Here is a 25,317-nt window from a genome sequence, read left to right as displayed (position 1 = left end):
ATAAAACCAAAAAAGACGCAGAATTGCCAAAGCAATCCTGAGGAAAAAGAACGAAGCAGGAGGTATAACCTACCAGACTTCAGAAAATAATACAAAGCTACAGCAATCAACACCATAGTACTGGCACAAAAACAAACATACAGATCAATGGAACAGAATAGAAGAGAAATAAACTCACACATCTACAGGCAATTAATCTTCAGAAAAGGAAGCAAGAACATACAATGGGAAGAAGACAGTCTCTTTAACAAACGGTGGTGGAAAAGTTGGACAGCCACAGGCAAATCAATGAAGTCAGAACACACCATCACACCACACACAAAAATAAACTTAAAATAGCTTAAAGACTTAAATTAAATGTAAGACATGACACCATAAAACTCCTAGAAGACAACATAGGCAAAACATTCTCTGATATCAACCATACAAATATTTTCTTAGGTCAGTCTCCCAAGACAATGGAAATAAAACAAAAAATAAACAAATGGGACCTAGTCAAACTTATAAGCTTTTGCACAGCAAAGAAAACCGTAAACAAAAGGAAAAGACAATCCACAGACTGGAAGAAAATATTTGCAAATGATGCAACTGACAACAGCTTAATTTCCAAAATATACAAACAGCTCATACAACTCAATAACAACAAAAACAAAAAAACCCCAAACAACCCAATCAAAAAATGGGCAGAAGATCTAAATAGACATTTCTTCAAAGAAGACATAGAGATGGCCAATAGGCACATGAAAAGATGCTCAACATCACTAATTATTAGAGAAAGGTCAATCAAAATTATAATGAGGTACCACCTCACACCAGTTAGAATAGCCATCATTAAAAGGTCTATAAATAACAAATACTAGGGAGGGTGTGGAGAAAAGGGAACCCCCCCCCCCCCGCTACACTATTGGTGGACTGTAAACTGGTACAGTGACTATAGAAAATAGTATGGAAGTTCCTCCAAAAACTAAAAATAGAGTTTCCACATGTTCCTGCAATCCCACTCTTGGGCATATATCCACAGAAAACTGTAATTCAAAAAGATACATGCACCTCTATGTTCACAGCAGCGCTACTGACAATAGCCAGGACATGAAAACAACCTAAATGTCCACTGATAGATGAATGGATTAAGAAGACATGGTATCGGAGTTCCCGTCGTGGCGCAGTGGTTAACGAATCCGACTAGGAACCATGAGGTTGCGGGTTTGGTCCCTGCCCTTGCTCAGTGGGTTAACGATCCGGCGTTGCCGTGAGCTGTGGTGTAGGTTGCAGACGCGGCTCGGATCCCGCGTTGCTGTGGCTCTGGCGTAGGCCAGTGGCTACAGCTCCGATTCAACCCCTAGCCTGGGAACCTCCATATGCCGCAGGAGCGGCCCAAGAAATAGCAACAACAACAACAAAAAGACAAGAGACAAAAAAAAAAAAAAAAAAAGAAGACATGGTATCTATTAATCTATCTAGAGATAGATATATACCAAATGGAATACTACTCAGCCAGTAAAAAGAATGAAATAATGCCATTTGCAGCAACATGGATGGACCTAGAAATTTTCATACTAAGTGAAATAAGTCAGAAAGAGAAAGACAAATATCATATGATACCACTTATATGTAGAATCTAAAACATGACACTAATGGAGTTTCTGTTGCGGCTCAGTAGTCTCCGTAGGGATGCAGGTTCAATCCTCGGCCTCACTCAGTGGGATAAGGATCTGGTGTTGCCTAAAGCTGCAACACAGATCACAGATGCGGCCTGGATCCCGTGTGGCTGTGGCTGTGGCATAGGTTGGCAGCTGCAGCTCTGATTCGACCTCTAGCCTGGGAACTTCCAGATGCCATAGGTGTAGCTGTAAAAAAAAAAAAAAAGAAAGAAAAAGAAAAAAAGCAGTAAAATATGACACAAATATATCTATGAACCAGAAATACACTCACAGATAAACACAAAAATACACACAAACACAAACAGGTTTATGGTTGCCAGGGGGACAGAGGGTGAGGGAGGGAAGGATTGGGAGTTTGATATTACATTTAGTATGGATAATCAACAAGGTCCTACTGTATAGCACAAGGAACTATATTCAACATCCTTAAATAAACCATAATGGAAAATAATATGAAAAAGAATATATATAAAAGCAGAACTGAATCACTTTGCTATGTGGCACAAACTAACACAATACCATAAATCGACCACACTTCAATAAATTCAATAAATAAATAAAGGATAAGTCTTGACTACTTAATTTCAGGGGTTGCTACAAGAATCAAAATGACATGAAATTAAATCATACATACTAAAATACTATTATTTACATGTTTCCTTTTTACTATTACATTATGAAAAGAATACTGAAGTGATTTCAAGGATAGAAATTTTGCAAAATAAGTTACCTGAGCTGCTTTGCTTCGAGTTTCTTCTAACTGCCTCTGACATTCCAGGGCCTCTTGCTCAGCCTTCAATTTCAAAAGGGCCAAGTCTCTTTCATGGCGTTGCTGCTGTGCCTTCAAAATAAAGAAATGATCAACCATTAATTCTAAAATACTAAACTATTTCAGCACAGTGACTATATTAAATGGAATATTATTTTCATAACACAAATCCTTTGAAGCAACAAAGCAGAGCCTAAAGGAAAGATAGTAAATGACACAGACATCAATCATTCATCATTTATCTAAATACTTAGTGACCATCTACTGTGTGTCAAATAATGTAGTAATATAAAAAATTTTCAAGGTATACATGACTAAGAACTGATACCAAAAACTGGTTTAAAAATAAAAGCTATGTGGTGGGATTGTAAATTGGTGCAACCATTGCGGAAAACAGTATGGAGATTCCTCAGAAAACTCAAAATGGAACTACCCTTTGATCCAGCAATCCCACTCCTGGGCATCTATCCAGAGAAAACCACGACTCGCAAAGACACATGTACTTGAATGTTCATTGCAGCGCTCTTCGCAATAGCCAAGACATGGAAACAACCTAAATGTCCATCGACAGAGGAGTGGATCAAGAAGATGTGGTACATATACACAATGGAATATTACTCAGCCATTAAAAAGAACGAAATACCAGCATTTTTTGCAACATGGATGGACCTAGAAATTATCATACTAAGTGAAGTCAGCCATTCAATGAGACACCAACATCAAATGCTTTCACTGACTTGGAATTTGAAAAAAGGATAGACTGAACTTCTTGGCAGAAGATGCTGACTCACAGACATTGAAAAACTTATGGTCTCCGGAGGAGATAGTTTGGGGGGTGGGGGGATGTGCTTGGGTTATGGGATGGAAATCCTGTGAAAATGGATTGTTACGATCATTATATAACTACAGATATGATAAATGCATTTGAATAATAAAAAATAAATAATAAATAAATAAAAATAAAAAATAAAAAAGTAAAAGCTATGAAAAATAAATAAATAAATAAAAGCTATGGTACCTACGTCTTTGGAAGAGATTAAAAAAAAAATCCCACATGTAAAAATGCTTCAACCCTCACAATTTTATAATTCCTTTATTCTAAATGTGAAGGAGCAGGTTTATAAAAATGTTGCCCCCAGAAAGTCTCCTTTCTAACAGGACTCATTCTAACAATTATTCCATACAATGCTATCTAATTTTATATATTTTCATTTCTTCTGCAAGAGCGCTAAATAATATAGGTTCTCTAGAGGTGGTAAGGCCATATATATATAGTGATACACTGCCCTGACCATATTTGGAAACCTAGAATTATAATGTATTGCTAAAATGGTAGATTAATCTCAGTGGTTCTTCAGATTTCAAGTAAGGATGGCAAATGCAGTTGAGCCATTTCCTCAATTCATTGATTTTTTTTTTTTTTGTCTTTTTGCCATTTTCTTGGACCACTCCCGCAGCATATGGAGGTTTCCAGGCTAGGGGTCTAATCTGAGATGTAGCCACCGGCCTACGTCAGAGCCACAGCAACGTGGGATCCCAGCTGTGTCTACAACCTACACCACAGCTCACAGCAACACCGGATCCTTAACCCACTGAGCAAGGCCAGGGATCGAACCCACAACCTCATGGTTCCTAGTTGGATTCGTTAACCACTGAGCCACGATGGGAACTCCAATTCAGTGATTTTTAACAAAGGTGGTATCAGCCCTTCTAACCACTCTCCACCAGTGAGCATTTGAAAATGTCTAGAGTTTTTGCTGTCACAATGAATGGATAGTATTATTGTTATTTATTGAGAGGAGAGTAGGAAGGCTCAACAATTCCACACAGAAAACTATCTATAGGTATTTTAAGAGGAACAACTAGAAAATGAAATTGAAAAATATATACATAACTTGTTGTCAAAAGATATATACATATATATATATATATATATTTTTTTTTTTTTTTTTGTCTTTTTGGGGCCACACCCGTGGCATATGAAAGTTCCCAGGCTAGGGACTGAGTCGGAGCTATAGCTGCCAGCCTACATCACAGCCACAGCAATTCCAGATCTGTGCCACATCTGCAACCTACACCACAGCTCACAGCAACACTGGATCCTTAACCCACGGAGTGAGGCCTGAGATTGAAACTTCATCCTCGTGGATAGCAGTCAGGTTCATTACTGCTGAGCCATCATGTGAGTTCCAAGACAGAATATATAAGAATAACTTTTAAGTAAGTCCTCCACACTGAAAACTACATTGCTGAGAGAAACATTTAAAAACCTAAACAAATAGAAAAAGACTATTATCTTCATATTTAGCAGATGCAATATTGTTAGGATGGGAATTCTCCCAAAACTGATCTTTGGATTCAATGCCACACAAATAAAAATCTCACTAGGGACAAAAAAAAAAAAGGGAGTTCCCGTCGTGGCACAGTGGTTAACAAATCCCACTAGGAACCAGGAAGTTGCGGATTCAATCCCTGGCCTTGCTCAGTGGGTTAAGGATCCGGCGTTGCCGTGAGCTATGGTTTGAGTCACAGACGCAGCTTGGATCCCGCGTTGCTGTGGCTCTGGCGTAGGCCAGTGGCTGCAGCTCTGATTTGATCCCTAGCCTGGGAACCTCCATATGCCATGGGAGCAGCCCCAGAAATGGCAAAAAAAGACAAAGAAAAAAAAAAATCTCACTAGGCTTTTAAAATTTTTTGTAGAAAAAGACTGATTCTAAAAGTTATGTAGAAATTCAGAAACACAGAAGAGACAAAACCATCCTGAGAAAGAACGAAGTTACTCCCTGATTTCAAGACTCACTATTACAAAGCTATAGTTAAAGAGCATGGTACCAGCATCGAGGATAGACAAATAGGTCAACGGAAAAGAACAGAGTGCAGAAACAAACCAACACATAAATGACTATTTAATTGTTGATAAAGATGCCAAAGTAATTTAAGAAGATGGTGCTACAACAACTGAATATCCATATGGGGGGAAAGAATGAACTTTGACCCCCTTCATCACATCCATAATTAACTTGAAATGGTTCACACACTTAAATAAAATCTTCTGTTCTTCAAAAGACAGTGTTTTAAAAATGAAAAGGCAAGCCAACAATGGAAAACAATATTTGTGATATATCTGAAAAGGACTGTTTCTAGACTATGTAAAGAACTCCTACAACTCAATAATTAATTAAAAAACAAACATCTCAGTTAGGAAATAGGCAAAAGATCTGAACAGATATTCATAAAAGATGACATAAGGCTGGTTGATTAATATACCGAAACATCAATCTCAGCGGTCAGAAATGCAAATGAAAACCACAGTGAGATACTACTTCACCCTCACTTAGAATGAGTAGAATACAAAATGATAGCAAAGATAGAAAACAACCAGAACTCTCATATACTGCTGATAGTTATAAGGTGTTACAACTATCTTGGAAAACAGTATGGCAGTTTCTAATAAAGTTAAACATATACTTAACACAAACAATTACATTCTTGGGTATCTAAGCAAGAAAAGTATGTATTGTAGACAGAGAACTGCAAAAAATGTTCAGAGTAGGCACACTTATAATAGACAGAAACTGGAAATTAAAAAAATGTATACCAACAGGAGATGGATAAATGAACTGTGATATAGTCATCAATGGAATGTTACTCAGAAAAAAAATCCAAAAGCAATACCATGGATGCAACAACACAGATGAATCTTAAAAATATTATGCTGCATAAAATCAGCTAAATACAACAGGGTACAAAGTAATACTTCTATTTGACGAATTAATAGAACTGGCAAAAATAAACTATGGTGATATGAATCAGAGTACTAATTGCCTCTGTGTAACTGAAAGGGGCCTGGGGTAATAGCAGTGTTCTATATTTTGGTTAGGGTGGTTGTTACATGCTCAAAACTCATCAAACTGTACACTTAAAATCTTTGTATTTTATTATATGTAAATACTACTTCAACAACAACAAAAAGATACCAGTAGCACTGCCACTGAGGAACACTGGATTTTTGTTAGCTAAGGAAAAATCCATGTTATCATGGCATTACCAAAGTAGGATCTCAGATAAGGGAAGCTGGACTCTCTGGAGAGAGCTGTTACTATATTTTGCTTATAGCTGGTTGTGATTAGGCTCTTCCCTCTAAGGTTGGTTCTAGGAGTTTAAACCTACAGCTGTGGTGGATAGCGCCCAATAAAATAAAACAAAAAACAAACAACAACAACAAAAAACTAAGATCTCAGAAACTTCTTTTTTAGTACTAGTAAAGCATTAAAAAAAACTAATTAAGGGAGTTCCCATTGTGGCGCAGCAGAAACGAATACAACTAGTGTTGCTGCATGTTCAATCCCTGGCCTTGCTCAGGGGGTTAAGGATCCAGCATTGCCATGAGCTGTGGTGTAGGTTTCAGACGCAGCTCAGATCCTGTGTTGTTGAGGTTGTGACCGCAGCTGTAGCTCTGATATGACCCCTAGCCTGGGAACTTCCATATGCCACACCTCTGGCTCTAAAAAGCAAAAAACAAAACAAAAAAAACTAATTAAAAAAAAAAAACAACAGGAGTTCCTGTCGTGGCGCAGTGGTTCACAAATCCGACTAGGAACCATGAGGTTGTGTGTTCGATCCCTGGCCTTGCTCAGTGGGTTAAGGATCCAGCATTGCTGTGAGCTGTGGTGTACATCACAGACACAGCTAGGATCTGGCATTGCTTTGGCTCTGGCATAGGCCAGCAGCAACAGCTCCGATTCGACCCCTAGCCTGGGACACTCCATACACCACAGGTGCAGCCCTAAAACAACAAAAATACAAACAAAACAAAACAAAACAAAACTACAATGAGGTATCACCTCATACCAGTCAGAATGGCCATCATCAAAAAGTCTACAAACATAAATGCTAGAGAAGGTAGAGACAAAAGGGAACCTTCCTATCCTATAGGTGGGAATGAAAATTGGTTCCATTGTTCTTCGTAGAGAAAGTATGGCGGTTCCTCAAAAGAATTAAATTTAGAATTACCATATGCTCCAATAATCTCACACCTGGGCATACACCCAGAGAAAACTACATCTGAAGGACACATGCACCCTATGTTCATTGCAGTGCTATTTACAGTAGCCATGACAATGAAAGCAACCTAAATGTCCATCAACAGAGTAATGGATCAAGAAGATGTGGTACATATATATAATGGAACATTACTCAACCATAAAAAAGAGTGAAATAATGCCATTTGCTGCAACATGGACAGACCTAGAGATTACTGCACTAAGTGAAATAAATCAAAGACAAGTATCATATGATATCACTTATATGCGGAATGTAATTTAAAAAAATGATACAAAAGAACTTATTTACAAAACAGAAACAGATTCAAAGATTTTGAAATCAAACTTACGGTTACCAAAGGGGAAATGGGGGGGGGGGATAAATTAGGAGTTTGGGATGAACATACACATACTACTATATATAAAACAAGTAATATGGACCTTCTGTATATTTCAGGAAAATCTACTGAATACTCTGTAATAACCTATATGTGGAAAGAATCTGAAAAAGAATGGATATCTGTACATGTATAACTTATTTACTTTGCTATACACCTGAAACTAATACTGTAAACCAACTATACTCCAAACACTTTTTAAAAATTACTTTTATAGACAGAAAAAAAATTTAGTTAAAAAAAAAAAAACAACAACCCTCAGAGTTCCTGTTGTGGCTCAGTGGTAACAAACCTGACTAGCATCCATGAGGATGTGGATTCGATCCCTGGCCCCGCTCAGTGGGTTAAGGATCTGACATTTCTGTGAGCTGCAGCATAGGTTGCAGACATCGATCAGATCTGGTGTTGCTGAGGCTATGGCACAGGCCTGCAGCTATAGCTCCGAATAGACCCCTAGCCTGGGAACTTTCATATGCTGTAGGTGCAGCCCTAAAAAAGGAAAAAAAAAAATACATCTTAAAAAATTAAAAAATAAAAACTCAATTGTCTCTGACTTGTCACAAAAAGAGAAAATATTTGACAAACTGATTTTCTCACTGTCATTAAAAAAAAGGTAGAGAACATGGAAAATGAGCTATTTGCAAGAGAATGACTTTATTATTGTTCAGCTGCCAAATACTGCATGGCTAATTATCTTTTTAGTGTATGATAGTTTTTCTGAGGGTTATTTATAGATACTGTATGGCAGACTTTTTTTCTACTTGGAAGGTTAAATAAAGTTTTGTGTGTTTTTCTTTTTTTTTTTCTTTTTTAAACTCATCATTAAGACTACCTTAAATAGCAAAGAAAAAAGAAAAAATTCAGAAACCTAAAGAAAAAAACTCCAGGGAGTTCCTGTCGTGCTGTGGCTCAGTGATGATGAACCCAAGTAGTATCCACAAGGATGCAGGTTCAATCCCTGGCCTCGCTCAGCAGGTTAAGGATCTGGTATTGCCGTGAGCTGTGGTGTAGGTTGCAGATGCTGCTCGGATCCTGCATTGCTATGGCTGTGGTATAAGCCAGTGGCTACAGCTCTGATTCGACCCCTGACCTAGGAACTTCCATATGCCGCAGGTGTGGCCCTACAAAGACAAAAAAAAAGAAGAAAACTCCACAAATACCTTTATGATCTGAGCCAGAGACACACTCTCCTGCTGGGCAAGTGAAATGCCTCTAACTCTTTCTACATCTGAGAGCTGGCGCACTGACTCCTCAATGGCACTCAAATAATTCAGTTCTGCTGCCATACGATGCTGGAGGCCAGCAGGGGAAAAACGCTTGGAACCTGGAAGGCATACAATTGTCAAATATGAAAGTTCACATGAAATTACATCTCAACTTCTAAAATGCGTTTCTCATTTTAAGGTCAAAACACCACTTTCCTTTGTAGGAAAGACAGTGACTTATGAGTATAATGTATTTAATAGTATTTCTTTTGTGTGTATATGCACTTGCATACATGCATGTATACAGACAAATATATGCCTATAAACATTCAGAAGTACATATATGGGACACATATTTCAGGTGTCTTTTGACTAATACTAGCAAGATGGGAAAAATCACCACTCTTGAATCTCTTGTGCTTTTCAACATTTATTTTCTTGCACGATTTTTGTTTAACACTTCAAAAAGTAATTGCATTCACTCGAAATAACATTTCCGCATGGTTTAAGACAAGGAAAAGAAATTTTCAGAAAAAAATAATATCTTACTTTTAAAATTACAGCTGCATGGATCTACTTGCCTGGTATTGAAGTCATTTCTGCTGCAGTTCTGCTGGCAGCCGGGTTCACATCAGCAAAAGTTGCATTAGGCTTAAATCCTGTTATAGGTGGAGTCATTATTACTGTAGATTTAGATCTTTCTAATGAAGTTCCTGGAAGGTCAAACTGCAACAATTTCTGAGAACTTGGAGACAGGGGAGAAGTTGGAGTTTTCTGAGATCTTCCCTTGTCTGATGAGACGCTAGAAGTTTTGTTTCATAAAGACATTAGGGAAAGGAAAACTACTTCAAGAACTATCTAAACAGTAAGAGCAGCGTGCATTACTTTATTAACATTAGCTTTAAAAAGCTGTGATTCGGGCATTATTCACTTAACAGAGTTGCTATGCTGAGTGAACAACTGTGAGTACTTCTCTTATTACTAGACTTACAGTGAGGAACAAGCTAGGGGCAAACTCTACCGAAAATAACATGGAAAGAAGTCTCTTGATTAAACTGGCAAGTCACTCTTCTTTACTATGCATAATTACCATGAATCACTGTCCTATCAGGCAATATCCTCTAAAATACTTAGACCTTATAAAGCAATAAAAATCACAACCATATAAAAAAAGTAAGGTCAAGCCTATTTTATAAAAAAAAATCTTAAAACATGCCTCTCAAAAGAATAAAACACCATTTTGTGCTAAAAATTAGTAAATGACAAGAACTACTCTTCTTATTTCTCTTAACCTAAGAGTCACAGCAAAAAATTTTCATACTAACAATCTCTAGGTACTTTATATATGTTCATTTGTTTCTATCCACTTTTTAATGCCATAGTTCTTTTCTGAACTTTCAAAGAAGTACCCTCTCACAGCAGTTTGATTAGAACCACTCAAAGCATTTAATTCAACACAAGGCACATGTCTAGCCCCTCTCTGAGAAATTAAGCTCATTAAAGGCATTGTATCTCATAACAAGAAGCATATTAAACATTTATTGACTAAATTACTCAGATACTTTATAAAGCACATTAACACATTTCTAATATACTAAAACAAACTTACTTTAACTTTAATAAAACTATGAGATAGCTTTAAAGGTAAACATTTCCTGGAGTTCCCGTCATGGCTGAGTGATTAACGAATCCGAGTAGGAACCATGAGGTTGCAGATTCCATCCCTGGCCTTCCTCAGTGGGTTAAGGATCCAGGATTGCCATGAGCTGTGGTATAGGTCACAGACTCGGCTCAGATCCCGTGTTGCTGTGACTGTGGTGTAGGCTGGTAGCTGTAGTTCCAATTAGACCCCTAGCCTGGGAACCTCCATATGTTGCAGATGTGGCCATAGGGGAAAAAAAAAAAAAGTAAACATTTCCCTTATACAAGCATTTAAATATTTGAATAAAAGCAGTCTTGAGAGGCACTCATTTGTTTACAGAGACCTTTAATTTTCTACTGATGGTTTAGAGAAATACTATCTTTAACAATCTGAGGAGTTCCCATTGTGGCACAGTGGAAACAAATCCGACTAGTATCTATGAGGACACAAGTTCAATCCCTTGCCTTGCTCAGTGCGTCAGGGATCCAGTGTTGTCTTGAGCTGTGGTGTAGGCTACAAATGCGGCTCGGATCCCACATTGCTGTGGCTGTGGTGTAAGCTGGCCAATTTGACCCCTAGCCTGGTAATTTCCATATGCTGCAGGTGCAGCCCTTAAAAAAAAAAAACAAAAAAAACTGACACTTTCCTTTATGGAATATAAAAGGAATCATTATTACTTCTGTCTCCTATTAGATTTCCATGGAAGAATCACAACACAACACCAAAACAAAGTACTCTGCCAATCTTACCATACAGTTTTACAAGATGAATTTATATTTGTTCTTCAGAGAAGACTCATCTAGACCAGTATTTCCAATGATATAATAAGTTTTCCAAAAAATAAAAAGAAAACAAGAGAAAAGAACATAGAGACTGAGAGTCTCTGTAGCCACATAAGTTAAGAAAAAATTGGTTAAATAATTTTTTTAAAACCTGGATTGTTTTGTATTAAAGCCTCAAATTGTTTTATCTATAGTGACTCTCCACGGGTGAAAAAGTGAGGGTCTAGACTATAACATGAGGCACTTAATTTACTAATTTGGCTATGGATTCTTTTTTTGAAATGTTTAACTTTGTAGATTTTGCCAATTAAATCATCAGAGCATCTCTTGAGGAGTAAAGTCTTCTGAATTACAAAATCATTGACAAAGAAATTAAAATTCAATTTTAAATATAGCAATGATAGTATTAATGATACAACATTATTTGCAACATGAAAGCATTAAAAATGATTATCTGTATATGACACTGTACTAGAAAAAACCCAGTTTTAAAAGAAAAAAAGTATTTCCGGAAAGACAAAACCAGTGTGACAGATAAAAAGTCATGTGGACAGAGTAGGAACTATACACACAATAGTTATTTGTAAGCAAGAGGCTAAGCGCACAATATATTATTTTTAAAAGTAGTAAAAAAAAAAAAAAAAAAAAACAAAACAGAGAGTATACAAACTCCATAATCAATACAAGAGTAAGATTTTAAAATCTGCTTGAAGTCGTCCAATAAGTTGAGCCAGAGAGAAAGTTCAGAGATGCAAATAAACAATGTTACCAAAACAACACTAAGTGGTTGTGTTGAAAGAGCAAGAGAATATAGCTGAAAAGAAAAATGTATAAACAAAGGAAATTAGTCTTTGGTAGCCTATATGCAAATAAAGTTAAGTTCTTAGTGTTCATCTATGGAGTAACTGTGAGCTCCCAGAGTACCCTAAGAAGAGTAGTTGCTTGGTCAAAGGTCTGAGTCAAGAAATCAACTGCGGCAATAGCATTTAGAATGGAAAGGTGGGTGTGCTAGAGGCAGAGAATTCCTGGTGTAGAGGTTGTAAGAGATGGCTGTATTCCAAAATAAAGACTAGAGCTTTGAAAAAAAATATAGAAAATACAGAAATTTATTAAGTGAATTCTCTAAATATCAATGATATTATAACTGTAATTAAATATGAATGACAATATAAAATATACATTATTTTACCTCAAAGAATGCCCAGAAAGATCCTCCAAAGTGCTATCAGTGTCAAGAGTCTGCTCATAATCTTTAACAGAAAGTTTGTTACTGGTCCCAGATTTCTTTCCTTGATGAGAGCCACGTTCTGAACCAGAGGGTACTTTTTCTTCATCAAGTGAGTTCTGAATATTTCCAGTGAGTGAATCTAGCCCTGTAAAGTAAATTTCTTACAAAACTGATTCCCAACATTAGAAACTATGAGAGATCACTGATATTTAAATTTCAATAAAATAACAAAAAGTATACACCAGAATACTTTAAAATGGACTTTTTAAAAAATTCATTTTTCCTATCTAAGATAAGCTGTTCACTCTGTTTCCATTTAAGGAAAGTGAAGTTTCTTTCATGAATATCTCCCACTTCCTTATAAAACACTGTTCTCAGATCTAATGGCTAAAGGAAAAAAAGTCCCTTTGTGGTGCAGCAGGTTAAGGATCCAGTGTTGCAACTGCAGCTGCTCAGGTTGCTACTATGGTATGGGTTCGATCGTGGCCCAGAAATTTTCACACGACATGGAGGGGGCCAAAGGGAAAAAAAGGATGTTCAACAAGAATGAAGTACTACTCTATCCCTATAAAAAGATTAATTGAAAAGAAGTTTTTCAAAGGATTAAAACACAGGAGAGAAAAATTGTATCAGCTGCCAAGTGAACTAGACAATCCTTTAGAAAACTCTATGGTAAGAACCATGTAGCCAGATTCATAAGACTGTTCATATTCTCTGACTCAGAAGAGTCTTACTTAAAGGGGTATGTTAAGGAGATTACTGAAACAAACAAAATAAAAATTACGCATAATTCAATACATAACTTTATAATACAATACAAAAATTTCAAGCTACATTTCCAACAACAGAATTGTCTAAATTACATAGATAACAGTAATGTGAGTATTTAAATAAAACTTTGTGATTTAAAATGCACTTTATATTATCTTATTGCTCCCATGAAGTGGGTACTGTATGCTTCATATACCAATGAGATAACTAGAGATCTCTGAGGCTAAATAACTTAAGGAAGCAGATTCAGTAACAGAAATATGACACACACCCAGGCCTCATTACTCTAAGTCTAGGGCTGTTCACATTGATGATATGTTTCAATAGCAGCATGGAAAAACATTTGCTATGTTTAAACAAAGGGTAGACAAAAGAATTGTGAAGACATTTTAATGGCAGTTTAAAAAGTTTTTAAATGTAGATATATGGTTAAAGATCAAAAGAAAAGAGAAAAAAAAAAAAAAAACCCCAAGTATTTGGCACATCCATGTTCAAAGCAGCATTATTCACAATAGCCAAAAGGCAGAAGCAACTCAAGTGTCCTTTAATAATGAATGCATGAACAAAACATGATATACACATATAAGGAAATATTATTCAGCCTTAAAAAGGAAAGATATTTCAGAGTTCCTGCTGTGGCACAACAGGATTGGTGGCTTCTGCATCGCCAGGACACAGGTTTGATCCCCGGACTGGTACAGTGGGTTAAAGGATCCAGTGCTGCCGAACCTGTGGAGTAGGTTGCAACTGCAGCTCAGATCTGATCCCTGGCCCGGGAGTTCCACATGCCACTGAATGGTACACTTAAAAATTGTTAAAAATGGCAAATACTACTTATTTTTACCACATAAAAAATAAAATTTTAAGGAGTTCCCTGGTGGTCTAGTGGTTAGGACTCAGTGATTTCACTGCTGCAGCCCAGTTTCAATCCCTGGTCTGGGAGCTAAGATCCCAACATCAAGCCACTGCTCATCACATAGTCAAAAAAAATTTTTTAATAATTTTTTAAATAAAAATTTAAATTGCTCTATTATGCCATAGTAATAGTAATTAGGTAAAAATTTTTCATTAAAATTTGGTTAAAAAATGAAAAAATAATTGAGTTCTCTTGTGGCATAGCAGGTTAAAGATGCAGCGCTGTCACTGCAGTGGCTTGGACTGCTATTGCATGGGTTCAATCCCTGACCCAGGAACGTCAGCATGCCGTGTGTGTGGCAAAAACAAAATCCCAAAAGACCCTTTATTCATTTAATATATTTTTCTTTGAAAATTCATATTTAAAAATTGTTCTTGGCTTCAAACAACTAGAAATTGTAGACAATACAAGGAATGTTCTATGCAAGAAACATCTAAACTCTAATCAAAGGATCCGTATGCAAAGAAAATGTTTACTCTTAATTCAAAAGACTGCCAAATGAAAGTATATTTTCATGTTTTTAAATTAAACTATAATAATTTAATTTTCTTATGATTACCACTTTAATCTACCAACTATATTCAACTATATTGGGAGAGTTGAGTGAGCATGCAGACACTCTTTTTTACCACCAGATGGAGCATATACAACAAAATGTACACATTTGAGAACTTGGAAATGAAGTATTAAATTTAAGCTGCCACTGTGGAAAGTAAAATATACAGATTTTCTTTTGTAAGGCATTGTGAGAGGGGATCAAGGAAACTGAAAGCCACAAAATATCACCTATATCTCATTTAATCACATTTTAGATTATAATTTTTTAAAACCTATACCAAATCACATTATTTATACATATCATGATATCTTCAGTTGTACAGTATATTATAGTAGATGGTAAACTTGATTTATGAGTTAGAACATAGAATTGCTACAAAAAAAAAAAAAAGAAAAGAAAAAAGAAAAAAAGGAGTTCCCGTCGTGGTGCAGTGGTTAACGAATCCGACTAGGAACCATGAGGTTGCGGGTTCAATCCCTGCCCTTGCTCAGTGGGTTAAGGATCCGGCGTTGCCGTGAGCTGTGGTGTAGGTAGCAGAAGTGGCTCGGATCCCGTGTTGCTATGGCTCTGGCGTAGGCTGGCAGTATAACTCCGATCAGACCCCTAGCCTAGGAACCTCCATATGCCATGGGAGCAGCCCAAGAAATGGCAGAGACAAAAAAAAAAAAAAAAAAAAAAAAAAAAAGTATATAGAATTGCTAATAACTGGTTAATCACCTTAGGTGAGATACTAACATGACAAAATACAACAACCCCCAAATAAAAGAACTAAGCAAGTTAATAAGCACTTCCCAAAATGTGTTCTGCAGTATTCTAATGTTGTAACACGCTGATTGAAGAAATGATTCTGTGGTCAAATAAATGTGAAAAATACTTGATACTACAGCCTCATCCTCCATCTAAAATAAAAAATGCATACTTGCATATTAAAATTGTTTATGAATCCTGTGAGAAAAAAGTCTGTTTCACTCTAAAAGTATTTCCCAAGTTTATGGAAACATGGAGCTCTTTTATCCTCAGAATACCTATGAAACAGCCTACTGTGCTGAATCAGTATTTCATAAGAAATGATACACTTTGGGTAGTGTTGATGAAATGGTATCTAATGTTCCTGCCGAAGACTTTCAGAACACTTAGAATCTGCAACAGAGTTATACTAGGTTAATGATTAAAAAACAACTTCTCCTAGCACTCTTACATTGTAAGTATACAGTTTAAATTAGCAATAGCTTTCTGAAGAGCTATTTGACAAAATACATCCAAATTTTAAGCATGGCATAACCATTCTCCCATTATCTCACTTCTAGGATTTTTTCCTAAAGGAAAAAAAACCAGATTAATGCATAAAGATGCATTTGTAAGGATACTCAATGCAGCAGTATTTATATTACAAAAAAGAACCTAAATATCCAGCAATGGGGAACTGGCTAAATAAATTTCAATATATTCAAATAACAGAACACTAGGTAGGTACAATGGGTAATCTATATTCACTAACAGAAAGGTATCTGCAACCCACTGACAGAACAAAACTGTGATCTCATACATGTAACATTTTCTATTTACATATGTCTACCCATCATCTGGAAGGATTCTTACTAAAAATGTTAACATTTCACACTCATAAGGATATCTAAGTCTTTAAAAAAACAAAAGCCAAAAAAAAAAAAAACAGGAAAAAACAAGTGTTCGCATAAATGTGGAGAAAATGGAACTCCTGCACATTACAGGTGAGAATGTATTATGTTACAGCAGCCACGGAAAACTGTATGGTAGTTCCTCAAAAAAAATATAGACATGCCTTTTGATCCAGCAAGTCTATAACTGGGTATAAATATAAAGAACTGAAAGTAGTAACTCAAACAGTATTTGTACAGCAATGTTATGTCCACATTATTCACAACAGCCAAAGAGGTAAAAGAAAAACCCAAGATGTCCATCAACTGATGAATGAATACACCAAATGTGGTATATACATATAGTGGAATATTATTCATCCTTAAAAACAAAAGACATTCTGACACATTCTATAAAAAACATGGATGTAAAGACATTATGCCAAATGAAAAAAGCCAGACACAAAAGGATGAATTTTGGATGATGTCACTTATATGAAGTATCTAGAGTAGTCAAATTCATAGAGACAGAAAGAAAACACCGGTTAGCAGGGACTGGGGGAAGGGAGGAAGAGGGAATTACTGTTAAATGGGTTCAGAGTTTCACCATGGGATGGCGAAAAAGTTCTGGAGTTGGGTAATGATGATGGTTGTGCAACTCTGTGACAGTACATTTGAAAACAGGTAAAATGATCTGTTATTTTATGTTCAGTATATTTTACCACAATAAAATAAAATCTAAAAAATGTTAATATTGGTTATCTCTAGATGGAAGGAATTTAGGTGATTTAAAATTTTTAAATAGGTTTTCTATATTTATAGATTCCTGCTCCTTCTCTCTCTCTCTTTTTTAAACTCAATGAGCAATTTTTACTGTTAGAAAAAATAATTTTGGAAGCAAAATCATTCCCTAGGCACCATCCTGTGAGGCTAAGAGGCCCTTGCCTAATCAGTATATCTTGTCATCTTACGGTATACAGAGCAAATTATAATGAAGAGTAGAAGGGGACTGAAAGGTATACTCAAGCACTCAAAAATAAGAGTGCCAAAGGGCCAGCTACTGTGCCAAGTACTGAGATGTACACATTACATATGTCAGCTTCAAAATTATCATATGAAGCTTCTATTAGCAACTTTATTTTATAGATAAGGAAATTTTAGTATTACATTTAATGACACTCAGAAATGTACACAATATAAAGTTTAAAAAGTACTTGCAAAACAATATGATGCCACTTGTTGTTGTTTTTGGCCCTGCCTATTGCATGTAGAAGTTCCCAAGCCAGGGCTGAACCCATGCCACAGCTATAACCAGAAACACAGCAGTGACAATACCAGATCCTTAATCCACTGAGCCAGGAGGGAACTCCTCACTTCCGTTTTTTAAATAAGGATGTATGTGGGAATATGCATGGTTTTATGTATATACTGGAAAAACGGGCACCAAAAATATTAATTGTAGTTATCTCTGAGCAGAAGAATCAATAGGGATTTATATTTCTTGTTTGATTGTTTATCTCTAATCCTTAATTTTTATCTTTATTAATGTATTCCTTTTGTATTGAGCAAAAGATTTATGTTATACATCAAAAGATATTGTGATGATAAATATGAAAGCCTATTAAATTATTATCATAAAGAAATTCATCTAACTTATGGAACCAAATCATAATTTTAGATCACTACCACAAAAATCACTGGTTAGGAAAAAAGAAAAAAATGTAGAATTCCACTTACATTCCATCTTTTCCTTTTTTCCTTTCTTTCCTTTAGAAGAAGATGAACGAGATGATGCAGAAGACTGGGCCCCTGATGAGTGCTGGGAGGTAACATCCACAGAGGAAAGATCACAGGCAGACTTTCTGCTAGAATGGTCCTCCTGAATACCTAAACTGTTACTACCAACACTGTCAAAAAACAAGGAATAGCGATTAAAGAAAGAAACAAAAAGTGTCCAATCAGAGCTAAATACACAGATATTCTAAAATATGATTAGACACAAGGAGAAAACTATTTTCAAAGATGCTTTCCAATTCTTTTCCTATAACCATAAGCCTGGATTATTCCCTATGGCTCAATTTACTACTGAGAAAAGTCTCCGGCAGTTTTTTTTATTGTTGTTGTTTGTTTTTTGTCTTTTGTCTTTTTAGGGCCACACCTGCGGCATATGGAGGTTCCCAGGCTAGGGGTCTAATCGGAGCTACAATTGCAGGCCTACGCCACAGCCACGTGGGATCCAAGCCGTGTCTGCGACCTACATCATAGCTCATGACAACACTAGATCCTTAACCCACTGAGCGAGGACAGGGATCGAACCCGCAACCTCATGGTTCCTAGTTGGATTCATTTCCTCTGCACCATGACGGGAACTGTCTCCGGCAGTTTTTTACTAAAGTGGAACTAGTAAAAATGGGTAACTCAAGACTCATAAGAGAAAAAAGTATAATGCTGGATACTGAAAAATGTGGCCTCAATTTCTATTCAAATTTATAATTTGATATATTATAAAATTTTTTTTTTCTTTTTTAGGACCACATATGCAGCATATAAAGTTCCTAGGCTAGGGGTCAAATCGGAACTGCAGCTGCTGGCCTACCACAACCACAGGATGTGAGCCATGTCTGCAACCTACACCACAGCTCACAGCAATGCTGGATCCTTAAACCACTAAGAAAGGCCAGGGATCGAACCTGCATCCTCATGGATACTAGTTGGGTTTGCTTCCGCTAAGCCACAACAGGAACTCTCTATTTTCCTTCTGATACTCTTACGGAGAACAATAATTTAATATGCTCTACTTCAATCTAGAAATAAAGTAATAAATCATATTGATTGGTATACTAAATGTCATAATTAAATCCTTACAAGTTTTGATTTAAAAATTAACCTTTTCAAAAAAATAAATAAATAAAACAGGAGTTCCCTCTGTGGCTCAGTGGTTAATGAACCCGACTAGGATCCTAGGTTCAATCCCTGGCCTCACTCAGTGGGTTAAGGATCTGGCTTTGCCATGAGCTGTGGTATAGGTCATAGACGTGGCTTGGTTCTGGTGTTGCTGTAGCTGTGGCAGTGGTATAGGCCAGTGGCTACAGCTCTGATTTGACCCCTAGCCTGGGAACCGCCATATACTGTGGGTGCAGGCCTAAAAAGCAAAAAAAAAAAAATCTTTTTTTAGCTCAAAATTTATACTTCTCCCGCTATAATTTTAATACTTATTTTCATTAATCCAACTAGCTATAACTAATTTTTAAAAGAATATCCAATAAGTTTATATGCATTACAATTTATAATTTGTGAAGAAAATTATATTCTATATGAGTAGCTACAGAGTTTTCTTAATTAATTTTCTCTTTTTTGGCCATCCCTCAGCACATGGAGTTCCTGGGCCAGGGATGAGATCCAAGCTGCAATTGCGACCTATGATGTAGCTGCAGCAATGCCTGATCCTTAATCCATGGTGCTGGGCCAGGGATTGAACCTGTGTCCCAACACTCCAGAGATGCTGCTGACCCATTTCGCCGCAGCAGCAACTCCAACTGTATGTGTTTTTGTTTTTTTTTTTTTCTTTTTCTTTTCACAGCCGCATCTGTACCACATGGAAGTTCCTGGGCTAGGGGTTAAATCCGAGCTGGAGCTGCCTGCTGATGCCAGAGCCACAGCGATGCTGGATCCTTAACCTACTGAGCAAGGCGGGGGATCAAACCTGCATTCTCAGAGACACTACATCCAGTGTTTAACCCACTGAGCCACACAGGAACTCCCAGATTATTATCTTTTTTTGGCTTTTTGGCTTTTTAGGGCCACACCCTCAGCATATGGACCCCCCAGGCTAGGGGTCTAATCAGAGCTGTAGCTGCTGGCCTACACCACAGCCACAGCCACGCCAGATCCAAGCCGCACCTACACCACAGCTAACCCACTGAGTAAGGCCAAAGATCGAACCCGCAACCTCATGGTTCCTAGTTGGATTCATTTCCGCTGCACCATGATAGTAACTCCCAGATTATTTTATATGGTAACAAAATTTAGAGAGGAAATTCTCTCTAGCAAAGTCTAATTCACTATGTGACCCTGCATAAGAAATGACTTTAGTACTTTAGTTTTCTCTCTGAAGTAGGAATAGTAACAATATTTATCATATCAGCATATTATAAGAACGAGTTAATACCGGTAAAGCCCACTCAGTCCTCTCAGTACCTTGTACATTAAGTGTTCAATAAATATTAACATTATAACACTGTTGTTTTTCAAAGATTTGCACAATTTTATATACTATCCCAATTATAAAAAAAATTTACTGACTACTTAGGATCATGGAATCAAGGATCTATTAGTTATCTTCAAATCTATCACAGAAAACCACTGCTTAATCATCTCAAGTTAATATACCATGGAATAGTTTTCCCAATACTAACCTTTACTAGGGATTCACAGATTGATTTTACAACCTATATTTTACTTATTATGTGCCAGGCCCTTTGTATTTCAGTGAATATTTAACAGATAAGGAAAATGAGGTGCAAGGAAATTAACCAATATGCCCAAGACAAACAGCTAATAATCAGGAGAGGCAGTATTTAAATCACAGTCTCAATCTAGAGCCCATGCTCTTAATAACCATTATGCTACGCAGCCTCTACATTATCTTTAAACCACCAAAACTTGACATATTCAGAACATAGTTCTGATTTGTACATTTTCCTCACTCTTCGGATTTTACTCCATATTGTTAACATCTTACTTGGGTTCAAGAGCTGACTTTTTTTCTGTCAAAGTCCCACTCCCTGCAGAGGAGACAAAATCATCTTCATATGAAACGCTGCTTAGAGGGGTTGTGATGGTGTTCAAAGGCCGCGATACTGATGTTCCTCTTTCCAACCTGTCTTCAAATCCTGTCAAAAATAACAATTGAAATGTGTTTTAAAACAAAATTTTTTTAACACTACAAGCAAAGCATTCTACAACACTGTGATTAGCAACACGGATTTAGGTAAATTTTAGTTTGCTTTTATTAGTGCTTCTTTTCAAGTTATCTCTATGTGTAACAACACATTTTTGTTTTTGTTTTTCTTTGTAGGGCTGCACCTGAGGCATATGGAAGTTCTCAGGATAGGGGGCCCATTGGAGCTAAAGCTGCCAGCCTACACCACAGCCACAACACCACCAGATCAGAGCCACATCTGCAACCTACGCCAAAGCTTGCAGCAACGCTGGATCCTTAACCCACTGAGCAAGGTCAAGGATTGAACTCACATCCTCACAGACACTGTGTCAGGTTCTTAACGCCCTGAGCCACAATGGAAATGCCTTTATCTAACAATACACTTTTAACATTTTATTAGAGAAAGTTTCAAACATACATGACAGTAGAGAGAATCATATAATGAAATCAATGCATCGCATCACTCAGCTTTAACAATTATCAATAAATGATCAATCTAGATTCAGTTAAACTTCCTATTCTCTCCACCTGTAACTCCCCCAAAGATTACTCTGAAGCAAATCCAAGATAATTTATCATTTCAATTCTAAATATTTCGGTATACTATAGTATTTTAATGAAAATGTAACAGAAGGATTTAGGAACAAATCCAATTTTCTTATAAAAAACAATTGAGGGTATTGATTTAAAAGCACTTTGCTTTCATCAAAAGAACTTTAATATCCAAAGCACTTTAAAATTACCACCTATAGAAGTATTAAACAAAAGAGATCAATATCACATACAGGTCTGGACAAGATCATAATGAAGTGGCTAAATATGAACTCTAGAAAAATGTAATTTACACGCAACTAAGCATAAGATGAACAGATGAAATTCATTTGTCAGATAAACTGTTCACTATGTAGAATGGAAATTAAAAAACCACAGTATCCACAGCTGACTCAGTGCTCAATCTCTCTCCAACCTGGGAATTCTAAGGTTATAGTATAAATCACCCATGGCAAGAAGCAAAGAGAAAGGGACTTGAAGGAATTTGAGTCCATCACAGAAAAGTAAAGCTGTGCTGCAGCATTTCGGGGATAAGAAGGGACCTTTAGAAATTACTGTTTCAAGACCCAAATACATAGATAGCTACATTACTATTCAAAATCTGTTTTAAAAATTAATTTTGACAAAGAGTAGTAGATTTGTTTCTATATTAAAATGTTACTACAGCTGCCGCCTCAATTCTTAACCACTATATTCCCAATGATTCACATACAAATCACTGTATTTAGGAAGTATACGTATTTTTCCATCTAAATATATAACTCTGGTCACAGAAAACATACTATACACTTGATACGTACCAATCGTGAACATCAACTATGAAATTCTCCAAATTAGACCAAAATTTCTGTAACTACCAATCAGCTATTGTTTTAGCTGAAAAATACAATTTTAAATATTAAATTACAATACTCTAGTTGAAGCTTGCAGATGATTTGGACTAGTTCGGACAATAATAAATCTCTATTACCTCAGAATGAACAATGAAAATTTGTATTAAGTATTATTTTGTACAGAGTTATGAAATAATTTATCTTAATACACAATATTATGAGGCTTAGTCATTTTTCTCACCTTTTCCATATAACTTATACGATTTTGTAAAAATATTAATGACACTATGTGGACTTCCCTTTGCCAATTCTTCCCATGGTCCTTTGCTTTGTGTACCACCTATGTGCCCAAAGAGTGGCAAAAATTTTTCAGCTTCCTTCTGAAACTCTTTGATGGGTTCATAAGCATTTCTTTCTTCAGCACAGAATTCCTTTTCTTTTAAGATTTCTGCTAACTTCAAAGGGGACCGTCCATCTCTGCCTCCTTCTTCTTCAGAGAGACTCCCCTCACTAAGAAGAGGCCCCTCACTGACTGAATCTGTGCTGGAACCAAGGGACACTTTGGCTTTATCTTGAGAACAAGCTTGCATATCAGAGCCAGAAGAGTCAGCCTGCCTCTTACACAACTGTGCCAGCAGCCCTGCTGGTTTGGGACCGGGGGATCTCATTCTGAAGTTTGATATGGCACTATGAGGTCTAATCATCTCAGGAAGCTTTTTAAATTCACTAAGGTTGCCTACACCAGGAAGATCATCATCAAAAGTTGCATGAGATACACAGGTTCCCAGCATCTTTTGAATTCGAGCAGAGAAGACATCTTCTGCATCTTCTTTCACAGGTGGACTTATAGCCTTGGTCCAAGGTCCATCTTCTTGGGGTGCTTGCTGCACATCATACTCAGTGTTCCATACTGAGCCATAGTTAATGTTAGCCCCAGCTAATTTCTTGGCTTCACTTTCAATTCTGCTTGACAAAGATGCAGCTGTTGCTTTCAAGGCTTCAATACGATCTAATTTACTCTTATACTGGCTAGCATTAGGTTTTAACAAGGCATCTGGATGAGCAGCTGGTGAGGTCAGATATGGCTGAGGTGTAAAAGTCAATGGTCCTGAAGCCATATTATGATTCTTCCTAGTTGGTAACGCAGATTCAAAATCCTTATGCAAAATTCCTATATGCTCTAGACTCAAGAGATGGGAAAGTAAATTTCCTGCTGTTCCAACAAGAGGCTGTGGTTGAGAATGAAGGACTCTTGGACTCAGTCTGTCAGGCTGCATCCATGTAGGATTCATCAAGTCCCTTCTGGAAATGAAAGTCACAATACGTTAGTTAACACAGGACCTCATAACTAAGCCACATTTTTTTCAAGTTTTGTTTTTTCTATTTATAAGGGTAGTGCACAGCTAATTTAAACAAAAGGAAGACAAAGAATAAAAAGGATAAAGATCACTCATAATAAACAATGAGAAAGAGGCAACATTATTATTTCATTCAGAACTGTATCTCACCAAACATTTTTCTATGTGTACGTTGTGTTTGGTTTTGTTATCATCACAAAAATGGAATCCTGGAGTTCCCGTTGTGACTCAGCAGAAACAAATCTGATTAGTACCCATGAGGATGCAGGTTTGATCCCTGGCCTCGCTCAGTGGGTTAAAGATACTGCATTGCCATGAGCTGTGGTGTAGGTCACAGATACAGCTCGGATCTGGCATTGCTGTGTCTATGGCGTAGGCCAGCAGCTGCAGCTCCAGTTCAACCTCTAGCCTGGGAACCTCCATATGCTGCAGGTGCAGCCCTAAAATGACGAAAAAAAAAAGGAATCTTATCATACATACTGTTTTATAAGCTGCTTTCTTCAACTAAGATATATTTTTTAAAGCAATTAATTAAAGAGAAGGCATTATAACCTTTAAAACTCTGTGGGCAACATTTTTTACAATATTGGCTCTACTTTTCCCTTTAAAAATAATGTTACAGGAAGTTCCCACTGTGGCTCAGTGGTAATGAACCTGACTCGTATCCATGAGGAGGTAGGTTCAATCTCTGGCCCCACTCAGTGGGTTAAGGATCTGGCGCTGCCATGAGTTGTGGAGAAAGTCACAGACACAGCTAGGATCATGCCGATTCAACCCCTATCTTGGAAACTTCCATATGCTGCAGGTGCGGCCCTAAAAAATAGATAGGTAGGTAGGTAGATAGGTAGATAGAAGATAGATACATACATACACACATACAAAAATAATGTTATATAAGAGAGAAATGCTTAAGATTATAGGCATGATATTATTGTAATCAATACATATTTAATAAATGCCAGTTATGTTTAACACTGTACATACTAAAAAAATGAGATTAATAAAATCTAGCTCTTAGAAAAATTGATGAACACCAAACAAGT

General features: G+C 36.7%; 1 protein-coding gene across 9 annotated transcripts in view; it reads right to left on the bottom strand.

Moving 5' to 3' along the window:
- The window catches only part of CEP350 (centrosomal protein 350), a 155,478-nt gene that overhangs the window by 83,424 nt on the left and 46,737 nt on the right, over positions 1–25,317 (bottom strand). For all 9 annotated transcript variants that reach the window (XM_084977816.1, XM_021063750.2, XM_084977819.1 and 6 more), the window contains 7 exons: positions 23,158–24,218; positions 21,331–21,481; positions 18,327–18,496; positions 12,689–12,872; positions 9,657–9,877; positions 9,031–9,194; positions 2,392–2,502 (listed from right to left, as the gene is read on the bottom strand). In XM_084977816.1, coding sequence (XP_084833942.1) covers positions 2,392–2,502; positions 9,031–9,194; positions 9,657–9,877; positions 12,689–12,872; positions 18,327–18,496; positions 21,331–21,481; positions 23,158–24,218 — 2,062 coding nt within the window. The remainder of the gene's footprint in view (positions 1–2,391; positions 2,503–9,030; positions 9,195–9,656; positions 9,878–12,688; positions 12,873–18,326; positions 18,497–21,330; positions 21,482–23,157; positions 24,219–25,317) is intronic.

Source organism: Sus scrofa, chromosome 9 (genome assembly GCF_054392235.1).
Source record: "Sus scrofa isolate SSC_HxYL_T2T_F1_AM1 chromosome 9, Sscrofa_HxYL_maternal_Yorkshire_Landrace_v2.0, whole genome shotgun sequence".
Taxonomy (NCBI): domain Eukaryota; kingdom Metazoa; phylum Chordata; class Mammalia; order Artiodactyla; family Suidae; genus Sus; species Sus scrofa.
Note: the sequence above shows the minus strand (reverse complement) of the source record. Positions and strands in the feature narration are given on the sequence as shown.